The following is a 12,060-nucleotide window of genomic DNA, read 5'->3' on the forward strand; positions in this document are numbered from 1 at the left end:
AATAAAAAAGCTACAGCGACTTGTATGTGCACCTCCCCTTTTATTTTTAGAAAATTTGAAGCTTTAGTCCTATACGAGAGATGTGAACAGCTATTTTTGTAGTAGCCTAGTTGAAGTAAGAGATATGACCTATTATATTATATATTATTTTTTTTGTAGTAGATAAAGAGTGACTTCCAATGTGTACATGTAGGTTTATGTTGATCATTATCAATGCACTAATATTAGGTTGTTTTCAGATGGGATGATCGAATAAATGTTGCAGGATGTCAAATGAACATGGTTGTGACATAGCCCTTTTATCTTTGTTTGAGTTCTGGTGGTAAGAAACAAAGGTCTTACTTATGAACTGTTAGTATTTAAAGACACTGGACACTATTCGTAGTTGTCACAAAGATCTGTCTTCTAGCTTGGTGTATCTCAACATATGCACAAAACAAACCTGTGAAAATTTGAACTCAATTGGTCATCGGAGTTGCGAGATAACTATGAAATAAAAAAACACCCTTCAGATGCATTATTTCGGGACCTCAAAATCTAATTCTGAGGTCTCGAAATCAAATTCGTGGAAAATTACTTCTTTCTTGAAAACCACGTACGCCACTTCAGAGGGAGCCGTTTCTCATAATGTTTTTTACTATCAACCTCTCCCCATTACTCGTTACCAAGTAAAGTTTTATGCTAATAATTATTTTGAGTAATTACCAATAGTGCCTTTAACTTGTTTATTGTGTTCTGTTCTGTCTTTAAATAACCCAATCAAAAGTTTTTCTGCGCTAGCTTTGAAGCGAAGAATGGCTAGTAACCCTTTTTGCCTGCACTTAATTCCCTGCTTCCGTAAGAAGAGCCATGAAATTTGGCCTTTAAATTAATCATCCCATCGTTCCAATATCTAAGTTGGTCTTTAGCTCATTTCTGCTGGTGTTGTATCTTGTGAATGGATGAAACTCTACACCACTTTAGCATGGATGGGCATGTCATATTGCATGCTGAACAAACACTGTCCAGGTAACGTGTTTGCCTACTGGGTGCAGTCAGTTCTTCTCATAGAGGTCGTTCAGACACAGTACTAAAGTTGGTTTAACTCATGGTTTAACCCGATCGAGATTAACTCGGTGTGTCTGAACGGTTATAAAGTTAGTCCGAATCGAGTTCAACCCGCAAAAGATAAACCGTCCAGGGAGGGGGTTTATCTTTAGACCGCTTCGGGTTTAACTTTTAACACTGTGTGTGGACAGAATAAAAAATACCACATCCGGTTTAACTCACAACAGACGACCCATTGACCTCTGTAATCATATGTAAACACACTGTGACCAATGAACAGGCCAATAAACAGGATGTTAGAGTAACGGGGTCGTGTTTGCTTTGACCTCTTAAAACCAAAGATAAACCGTATCGGATTTAACTCGGTGCTGTCTGAACGCAAGGGTTTTTTATTTTTACGACCACCCCCTGCTGCTCGTAGAAGTTAAACCGGTTCGGGTTTAACTTAGTACGCTGTCTGAACATACCCTTAGTGTCTCACTCACGAGTCACGACTCAGTAATGACTCAGTTGGCCTTGGAGTAGTGAGTTCCTGTGCCTCCCTTGGTGTTTCATTCATGAGTTATTTGTCCTGACTCAGTTGGCCTTGGAGCAGTGAGTTCCTGTGCCTCCCTTGGTGTTTCATTCATGAGTTATTTGTCCTGACTCAGTTGGCCTGGGAGCAGAGAGTGTTTCTTTCTTGCTGCTTCCTTCATGAGTTATCATGACTCGGTTGGCCTGGGAGCAGAGAGTTCATATTCCTCCCTAAGTGTTTTACTCATAAATTATTTGTCTTGACTCGGTTAGCCTGGGAGCAGTTAGTTCCTGTTCCTCTCTTGGTGTTTCCTCAATGAGTTATTTGTCATGACTCAGTTGGCTTGGGAGCAGAGAGTGTTTCTTTCTTGCTGCGTCATTACTCATGAATTATTTGTCATGACTCAGTTGGCCTTGGAGAAGTGAACTCATATTCCTCAGTTTGTTTTTCCATCGTGAGTTGTTTGTCATGACTCAGTTGGCCTGGAAGCAGAGAGTTCATATTCCTCCCTTAGTGTTTTACTCATAAACTATTTGTCATGACTCAGTTGGCCTGGGAGCAGAGACTTCATTTGTGTTTCACTCGTGAGTTGTCATGACTCTTGCTGTGCTGTAGGTATTCTCAGTTCTTCGGTCTTGTAGTTTTTCCGATTGAGAACATGAAGGGATGGACCTGGTTTCAAGATGATTGCACCCCCGAGACATTCCTCTCCCAGGTAGAAAACGGCATACTGCAACAAATAAAACTAAATTTATTAAAATCTAACCTCCCGAACTGCATGTTTTGTTTGATTCTGTCGAACTCAAGGACTGCACTAGTAGACCGATTATGCTTTATGGATCAGCCGTTGATTTCACAAAGAGTTAGGACTCGTCTTATCTCGAGTTAAGACGAGTAACTCGTCCTAACTTAGGATTAATCTTATGGTCTGCATGCTACAGTGCAGGGTTGAGTCATAACAAGTGATAAAATAAATCATAAGTAAAGAAGAGTTTTGTGAAATCAACGGCTGGTCCATTAGTTGAGGTGTTGAGTTACCTACTCTTTAGAGGTGCTGTGGCGGACCCCTGTTCTTTTCGATAAGGGCCCTGGGTTCGTTTATGTGCGTTATACAACACACTGGACCAGCGGCTTTACGACCCATCCGAAGGAAAATAATATGGAACTGTGTTTTACTTTCTAATGAAACGTCCGTTACCTTTCATAGAGTTATAGCTTTAAATGTGAAGTCAGAACCTACCTGTCCTGGTGTTATGGCTCGTAGTGGTCGACTCAATGACACAATAACTGACCCCATACTGCTCAATGTTAACGTACATCTCACTGGGGGAAAACAAAAAACACAAATAGTTCTACATTTCTGAAGTTACACACTGGCAGCACGGGCCCAATTTCACACAGCATGTGTGCAGAAAAACCTTCTTAGAACAACTTTTGCTTATCACAAAATGGGTTACCAGAAAGACTACCATACAGTAGTCATTGCTACAACTGGTACCTCTGTCTTTTCTTGCTTAGCCAAGAAATGTGTCAAGCTATATTTTCTGCCTCAGCAGCTCTTTTAAATTGGACCAGGTAGGGACTGAGAACCCAACCCTCTCGTAGGACTCTGGTCTGGGATTCGAACCGGGGTCCCCCGAGGTGCAAGGCAGGAAGAAACCACTTAGCCAGCCTAAATGCAAATCTTGAGACAAGGCCTGGGCAACTAGTGAAATTAACTACTCGAATAGTCGGGACTTTGACACTAGTCGCGACTAATTTTTAATTCACAAGATTGCGGCATCATGTTTGCCACAGGTGCAACAGTTAAGTTCATGCTGAAAGGATTGAAGGATTGTGTCACTGGTGTTTGTGTTTTGTAAGTAAATTACGTTGTCGTGAATAGTCATAAGCGACAAAATTGGTTCAGTAATTAGGTAGTGGCAACTATTTTTGTAGGAATTGCGACTAATTATGTTAGTCATGTCAGCATGATTAACTGAGTAGTGGAAAACAGTAGTCACGACTCAACTAAGAGCAAGTTCAAGTGTGCACAATGGTTAACTAAGAGTTGACCATTTTGACTCGAACCCAGGCTGGTCGACCATTGGTTGACTACTGTGGTCGACCATTTGGAACCAGCCTCGAGCCCATGGTTTCTTCACTGGTCCCAACAGCATGTTCCATTCCAACATGTGTTAAGCGCAGAGGGGAACCAGTGACACTTCAGCGAAAAGGTGGAAGGTTGACTAGACTACCAAACGAGTCAGTCGGGTGAGTACGTCACTGCGCATGTGCGTTGCTAGTCTGTGGTCGACCACTGGTGGACTAAATGTGCGCTCTCGAACTTGCTCTAAGCAATCAATAGTCGCGACTATGACACTAGTCACACTATTCGCCCAGGCTTCCTTGAGACTCTTACCGAGTGGATCCGTATTCTGGAACCTAAAGTCACAATCCAACATTTGGTCTTGAAGTAGTTGCCTTGGTGCTTCATGTATCCAGTGTACAGGACTTGTAAACATAGCCTCGCAGAAAAGAGCTGGATGGTTCGTGTTGGGGGCCTGATGAGAGACAGACAATGAACATTGAAGTAACATTAATTAAATAATCTTACTTAGTTTGAGAGGGATACAGTCAATCATTTCAGGGTCATCATGTCTGATTACTGCATTTAGGTTCAGATGGCCAAAGACAGTGTACTGTAAGCATGCAAACTTGTTAAGCACAGACAGATCTTGCTTAAAGGAACACGTTGCCTTGGATCAGTCGAGTTGGTCTTTGAAAAGCGTTTGTAATAAAATGCGTATGGGTAGAAAGATGTTGTAAAAGTAGAATACAATGATCCACACAAACATGCCTTGAAAACACGGTTTTCCTTTTACCTCGTCAACTAACACGGTCGGCCACTTATGGCTTTGACTCCCATAAATGGCTGACCGTGTTAGTTCGCAGAGTAAAAGGAAAACCACTCAATTTCGAGGCAAATTTGTGTGGATCATTGTATTCTACTTTTAACAGATCTTTCAACCAATATGCGTTTATAACAAACGTTTACAAACGCTTTTTATAGACCAACTCGTCCGATCCAAGGCAACGTGTTCCTTTAAGAGAAACTGGTTACCAGCCACAAATCCATAAAGTTTACATTGCTGCAACTGGTGCCACACTAAATGTTTGCTTAGCAAAGAAATTTGCTAAGCAGTATTTTCTGATTAAGCAGCTTAGGTCTGTTGCAACATGGTAACCTTGGACAAGACGCTTATAGTTCAGACAAATCTTTTAAACCCTCAAAATTTTCATTAACCCTGATACAATTATTGCTTGTTACATAAATTTTAAAGAGTTCCCATTGTAAACATTAAAAAGACTCAGAAATCTCACCACAATAACCTCATTGGATAAAGGGTTTTTATCCACGATGTACCATTTTTCCTTCATTCCGGAAATCTTAGCTTTCTGTCCGACTGTATACAGGAACTGACCTGCGCGGTAATAGAACAGTGTCGTCAGGTTGGCGTAGTGGTATCTTTCCTCGCCTTCCACCTCAAGGACCCCTGTTTGAATCACTCCAGGTGCACAATGTGGATTGGGTTGTCAGTCCCTACCTGACTGGGTTGGTTTTTCCCTGGAATAATTATCTGGGGTTTTCCTCCCACATCTAAAACTTAAACTTCCTTTACATGTCTTCTCTTCATTGGGTTCTTGGCTAGTACAGTGATTAAATTTGCTTTTCTGAAAGAAGTTGCCTTCACAACCAGAATAGGTGAAATGAAATGAATCATTACATCATCGTCCCAATAATCTTAATGGTGCCATTTTGGGAGTCAGTGGGTGCGTGCGATTAGCTTCCCTGTGTTGACCCTGTGATGTGGTGCTCACTTGGGTGAGCCCCTGACAAGAGCTAGTTGAACGATCGCACTTGCCCTCTCGTGGTGGCGTCATGCACCTGGGGGCAGCCCCAAAGTGACCCACTCCACAAGCAGGGCACTTGGGGCTGACCCAGGTAAGCCCCTGGAATGACTTCAAAGCTCTTCGAACATACCGGGGGGCAGACCTGGATAAAACCAGGGAAGCTAATCGAACGCACCCAATGTTCAGTACTTCCAATGTACGTTTGTAGATGCATTCACCACAAAATAATATATTACAGGCTGGCATAGTCTTTATCTATCATTCAAAATGACAGTTGATAATATTGATTAGTCAGACAGTTGGAGGGTTAATAGACATCTTTAACCCATTTTTTGTTTTTCAAATTTGAATTTGGACAGGTGTGTGTTTTCTATAGTCAGGGTTCTTACCTTTATGCTTGCCAACTACTCTGTTATCTTCTAATGAAACAAAGTTACCAGACCTGGGTTCTACATACTGACAAAAGAAGAACAACAAAGGAAAATCAAAATCAGGCACTTCTTGGATATAGGAAAATGGCTCCAAAACAGTCATTATATCAATGTGATGTAATGTGATGTCTTACAGATTCTATATGTTGACAAATACTGACATTTATAGGGTGCGTAATAGATTAGCTTCCCTGGGTCGACCTCGGTCTGCCCCCGGTTTGTTTGAATAGCTTCAACGTCATTCCAGGGGCTCACCCGAGTCAGTGGGTCACTTGGTGCTGGCCCCAGGTGCATGCATGACGGCACCACGAGAGGGCAAGTGATCGTTTGATTAGCTCATGGCAGGGGCTCACCCGAGTGAGCACCGCAGCGTCACCACAAGGAAGCTAATTGAATTGACTCTATGATTCAAGATAAACCCCTTGCATATGTGTCACAAGCCCTGGCTTTACACTGTCGTTTGTTGTGTGTGTTAGAGTTCACAAAGTGTGACCTGTGAAGTTAAGGATATTCAGGGCAACCAACATGACCAATGAGAGCAAGGTTATACATGTACGTAAGTTTGTTTGGCTTGATTAACAAGGTTGACCATTAAGGATTGGTCTTGCAAGTGAGTGGCTGAAAGTTTGGCGGGAGCATATTTATTGTCACAGTATATGTGTTGCTGCCAAGCACTAGTATTTAGATCAGTTAAAGCAAAGATGGATTTTATTTACCTCTTGGATGAAGTTGTTGAACTTCCTCGTTCCGATGAAGCAGATACCCATGCTCTGAATCACAAGAATACATTAAACACAATCAACTGTACGTTGATTTCTGTTGATGTGATCATATCTATAGGTCTATGCAAAATATCTAATGTCATTTCTAACCAAGTCCCATGGAAACTCCCAAGAAGAAAAGAAACCTGAAGAAAATGACAAAACAACTTGAACTACCTGTGTCTATATGGCCCTTTACGAAACCACGGCTTTGACTCCAGATTCGGCTCAGACTAGCTATTGGCACTCGCAGTTGTTTTGGCAATTGAGCGTGCTTTGCGTTTTAAGAGCCTGAAGCCGAGTCCAAACCGGAAGCCGTGGTTTTGTAACGGCCTTTGTAGTAGTCTTACTGAACCATATTTATTGAATAGCGCCCTCTACTGTTCATCTTGTGTTGAGTAAAAGAATTTGAAGGTTGTTGTTCGCCAGGTAGCCATTTGACTAGACTGGGCTCCTATTTTTTATCCGCAAAGATAAAGAAAGGTCCCTGCTATAAAGAACCAGTGATTCCTTTGGATACAATGATATCATTTGATAAACGTGCCGTGTCATGAGCTTTCCATAGATGCCTATCACGTCCGCCATAAAATTTGACTGCGTATCTCTATGTGAAATGAATGAAGGTCAAAGGTGAATGTACACGCTGGTTTGGAGGCAGGTCTCTTGCGTTATTCACGTGCAGGGTCGTTGCCTCGAAGTGTGACGTCAGATGTTCAGGCTACCATTTGACTTGTTTCTAGAGGAGCCTCATAAATATTTCAAAGGCTTCACAGCCCAGTTATAGGTCTAGTCCTCAATAGTTGCAGGGAAAAACATAGCTACTGTGATAATATTTTAACAGCAACAGTTACATCTACCTCTTTCCGTTTGACGATTCTTTGTAGCCCAGCCCTCGCGGCCATTTCTTTCACAACAGCCTTGGTCAGGTCACCTATTGGAAACAGGGTTCTCTGCAATGCATGCTGGGATATCTGGGAGAGGAAGAACGTCTGGTCTTTGACAGAATCCGCTGCCTGCAATAACTTGACAGCTAGATGAAAAAAAAGAAAAAAAGTTATGATTACTTTAAAGGCAGTGGACACTATTGGTTATTACTCAAAATAATCATTAGCATAAAACCTTACTTGGTAACGAGTAATGGGCAGAGGTTGATAGTATAAAAATTTGTGAGAAACGGCTCCCTCTGAAGTAACAAAGTTTTTGAGAAAGAGGTAATTTTCCACGAATTTGATTTCAAGACCTCAGAATTAGATTTTGAGGTCTCGAAACCAAGCATCTGAAAGTACACAACTTTGTGTGACAAGGGTGTTTTTTCTTTCATTATTATCTCGCAACTTCGACGACCAATTGAGCTCAAATTTTCACAGGTTTATTGTTATTTGAGATACACCAAGCGAGAAACCTGATCTTTAACAATTATCAAAGCTATCCAGTGTCTTTAATATATTTTGTTTTCTTCTGATGGGCACTAAGCGCCTTCTGGTGTCCACTGGATGTGTTACAAGAAAACCATTATACTGACCATTGTCTGCTATTCTCAACTCGTTACAAACATTCCTCAACACTTAATCCAGAGTCCTGTACCAGGGTTTGGAGCCGTTTCTCAAAATGTTTTACACTATCAACAGCTCTCCTTTGCTCATTACTGAGTAAGTTTTTATGCTAACAATTAATTTGAGTAAATACCAATAGTGTCCAGTACCTGTAAGGGAGAAAACTGTGATGTGTTTAAAAGAGGATTTATGTGGTAGAAAACTTTCTCTTTGTCAAAATCATTGTCATCTGAGTTATTCAGAGTTACTGTGAGAATGTACATTGCCCCTCTAACCAACTGAAGCCCGGTTCATACTTCATGCAATACAAGTTTGGCATCACAAATTATCACTGAATAATTTGTAACAGTTGAACTGTGCTCAACTCCTACAAAATTTTGCAGCAAAAAGCCCCCGAGGTGTCAAAATTTGCTTTGCATTTGCATTCGCAGGAAGTATGAACCAGGCTTTTCTGTGAGATTTATGTACATTGCCTCTCTAAGTTAGAGTCTAACCAACTGAAGCCCGGTTCATACTTCATGCAAATGAATGCGATACAAATTTGGCATCACAATTATCAGTGAATAATTTGCAACGGTTAAACTTTGTTCAACTCCTGCAAAAACATTTGCTGCGAGGGTAGCCCTGTGACGCCTAAATTCGCTTTGCAATTTCAATCACAGGAAGTATGAACTGGCTTTAACTGTGAGATTTATATACATTGCCCCAGTAACCGCTGTGTCAAGATGTAGAACAAAGACCTACTCCAGTAGCTTTTTCCCATGTACTGCATCTGTTTGGATCTCCTTGCCTGGTGTATGTTTCCCTTCATCCTATGATCTGCCATCTTTTAAGAGGAATGTCAATTCCTACCTTCAGCTCCACTAAGTCTCCTGCCGTCGATTTCACAAAGAGTTAGGACTCGTCTTATCTCGAGTTAGGACGAGTAACTCTTCCAAACTTAGGATTAATCTTAAGGTCTGCATGCTACAGTGCAGGGTTGGGACTCGTCCTAAGTCCTAAGATTAGTCTTAAGTTAGGAAGATCGAGTTTTGTGAAATCGACGGCTGCATTTCTTAGTTTTCTTCTTTGTAGCTCTCTACCTAGAAGGGCTTTTAGCCTTGTTTGGGGCGAACTTGCATTACAAAAAATAATAAAAAACACTTACAATGTTGCTTTGAGTGCCAGCCATCCTCCAGGATTTGCTCCCCAGCATCAGTCCTTGCATAGTGCCCAGTAGCCAAGGCATCTGCACCCAGTGTCTCCCTGCTATATTGCAACAAGCGATCAAACTTGATGAACTTGTTACATAAGATGTCTGGGTTAGGTGTGACACCTCCCTGGTACTGCCTCAACATCTCACTGAAATAAACAACAACAATATCTTTAATAGATGGAAAACTTGCATCAGGTATAAAAAATAATTATTATCGTTTTAACCATAGGCCTATACACCGATGTGTGTTAGCACTGTACTAGCATGAGCCCTGTGAACAAAAATTGCAGGCATATTACTCGGGTGGGATTCGAACCCACAGTAATATGCCTGTGATACCATTGATATTAAACAGGTGTTTGATCAGCAGAGTGTGGGTTCTGCTCTACCGGCCAGGCTTTGGATTGACGATACACAAGCCTACATCCGTATGGACTGTAAAAGGGGGTAACCCTGTTTCAGCCCTTGGAGTAGGTGGCAACGGCCTCTGGAAAACAGTAATTGTAGCCCACACCTTGAAGGGGCCTTCAGGCCTTGTGTGTCTGGCGACTTGCAATTAAAAACAAAACAATTTATTTTTTTAATAAATAAAAAGGTTCACCTGAAAACATCATGCCAGTATTCTTTGACAAAGTTGACATGATGAAACGGGATGTTGAGTTTGTCACAAACGAACTGCACGTCCTCCTCATCTTTGTCTGCAGTACAGACTCCGGTTTCATCTAAAGCGTCCCAGTTGCGCATAAAAAGTCCCGTCACCCTAAAACCTTGGGTCAAATTTGAGACCAACAAGTTATTGGTTAGCTTTTACTTTAAAGACAGTGGACACTATCGGTAATTGTCAAAGACTAGTCTTCACAGTTTGTGTATCTCAACATAAGCATAAAATAACAAACCTGTGAAAATTTGAGCTCAATTGGTCGTCGAAGTTGCGAAATATTAATGAAAGAAAAAAAGACCCTTGTCGCACGAAGTTGTGTGCTTTCAGATGCTTGATTTCGAGACCTCAAATTCTAAATCTGAGGTCTCGAAATCTAGATCGTGGAAAATTACTTCTTTCTTGAAAACTAAGTCACTTCAGAGGGAGCTGTTTCTCGCAATGTTTTATACTATCAACCTCTCCCCATTACTCATAATCAAGTAAGGTTTCATGATAATAATTATTTTGAGTAATTACCAATAGTGTCCACTGCCTTTAAACACATGCAATATAAAAAGTTGCATTCCCTTCAGGTGATCCCCTAGCTGCCGCTTCCCAGGTTACAGGGCAGTTAATGGTTCTGCATTACTAAATTTGTCATTGTTCAACCTAAAACATCCAAATAATATAAAATATAAAAATTTAAGAATGAATATTTTTAACAAAAAAGACGCATCTAGCTTCAGACTTGTTATTTACCTCGACTCTTTAAAAGAAGTGCTGCCACACTGCTGTCCACACCACCAGACATGGCACAAACAATGTGCTTCATTCGACCGGTCATTGCACTTTCACCTTAAGAATTAAAAACGAGGTCAGTAGGATTTTAATTTCTACATGGTTGAGTAGTTGTAATAACGTAACCCTCCTCTCGCCGTTTACTTTGGCCAACTCTGAAAGCATTCTCAGAGTTGGCCACACAAGTGGGGCTATTTATACACTAGTAGCGAGATATAAAAAGTCTAGTTAAGTCATCGTGGTCAAGCGGTTAGACTGCAGGACTTGCATTGCAATCACAAGGGTGTAGGTTTGAATCCCCTAGCTAACCGCTGATTTCACAATTGACTAGAAGAGGTATTGTTGTCTAGTTATACTGTATCAAAATTTCTTGATTCTTGAAGTTCATAATCATAGACGTTAAACCAATGTTTGTACAAGGTTTATCGCAATTACCTCCCGACTATTTTTGCTGAATTGCCGAAAGGCACTGTGGGATGGAAAAGGGGGCTTACCTGTACAGCCCCTTTTTCCATCCCACAGTGCCTTTCGGCAATTCAGCAAAATCAGTCAGGCTGTAATTGCGATAAACCTTATAAGACTGAGAGAGATTGGCTGTTGCCAGCTTGGTGTGTATAACCCCCTGTGGGTTTTGCTGATTATCCTTGTTGGGAGATCATCTCAACAACAATAAAACAACTCATCATTATACTACCTTTCTTCCTCCATGCTAGTACTATACTAAGTCTCGTGTCTTGTTGCTATACACAACAAATTACTCTCAATTTCATGAAGTGAATGGTATTATTGTATTAGCGAAAACTTTACTTCAAAACTAGGTCAACAAGTGAAGGGTCACCGCACTCTGCAATGTTTACATTCTCATCTGAGAGTGACAGTGACATTGCCGAGCACAGCAGGGAAGGAATGACTGCGTTCTCTCCCCGCTTTCACATTCACAAATTACATTTAGTTTACAGCACACTTGCAGCGATCATATACATTCACTTATGGAGGTTTTCCTTCTCCCTTATTCAAAACACTGGTGTAATTGTCATCAAACTCGCATCATGGATCACATGCGCTGAAATGTCAGGTCGGTAATAAAAACTCAAGAGTGTTGTTGTCACATCATCACGTGCGAAGAGCAGATTACGCAATAACAATGAAGGGCGACCTCTCTTGACAATGTTAAAATCAGTCTTGTCCCCGACTCGTCACATATTATCTATAATGGGAACGGAAGTG

The 12,060-nt window shown here is 41.2% G+C and overlaps 1 protein-coding gene across 2 annotated transcripts; it reads right to left on the reverse strand.

Annotated features, from left to right (window-relative positions):
- Window positions 1-1,470: 1,470 nt before the first annotated feature.
- Window positions 1,471-11,948, reverse strand: LOC117306905 (mitochondrial tRNA-specific 2-thiouridylase 1-like). 2 transcript variants are annotated; one of them, XM_033791474.1, is made up of 11 exons: window positions 11,815-11,948; window positions 10,795-10,890; window positions 9,997-10,162; window positions 9,348-9,541; window positions 7,505-7,677; window positions 6,603-6,656; window positions 5,845-5,911; window positions 4,925-5,025; window positions 3,963-4,104; window positions 2,802-2,884; window positions 1,471-2,291 (listed from the first exon to the last, which is right to left on the reverse strand). In XM_033791474.1, the coding sequence occupies exons 2-11, from the start codon at window positions 10,877-10,879 to the stop codon at window positions 2,154-2,156; spliced, it is 1,203 nt and encodes a 400-aa protein (XP_033647365.1). In that variant the 5' UTR covers window positions 10,880-10,890; window positions 11,815-11,948; the 3' UTR covers window positions 1,471-2,153. The 2 variants fall into 2 exon arrangements, with proteins under 2 accessions (XP_033647365.1, XP_033647364.1); XM_033791473.1 differs by having other exon boundaries at window positions 11,780-11,948.
- Between the last annotated feature and the right edge of the window lie 112 nt (window positions 11,949-12,060).

The sequence above is a fragment of the Asterias rubens genome, chromosome 2 (assembly GCF_902459465.1).
Source record: "Asterias rubens chromosome 2, eAstRub1.3, whole genome shotgun sequence".
Taxonomy (NCBI): domain Eukaryota; kingdom Metazoa; phylum Echinodermata; class Asteroidea; order Forcipulatida; family Asteriidae; genus Asterias; species Asterias rubens.

Excerpts from the sequence above, each read along its gene's own strand:
- LOC117306905 (XM_033791474.1), bottom strand. The coding sequence starts at position 10,879 with ATGACCGGTCGAATGAAGCACATTGTTTGTGCCATGTCTGGTGGTGTG. Across the intron at positions 5,912-6,602 it reads TCAACAACTTCATCCAAGAG|TATGTAGAACCCAGGTCTGG; the intron begins GTAAATAAAATC and ends TTCTTTTGTCAG. Across the intron at positions 2,292-2,801 it reads GAGCCATAACACCAGGACAG|TATGCCGTTTTCTACCTGGG; the intron begins GTAGGTTCTGAC and ends TATTTGTTGCAG.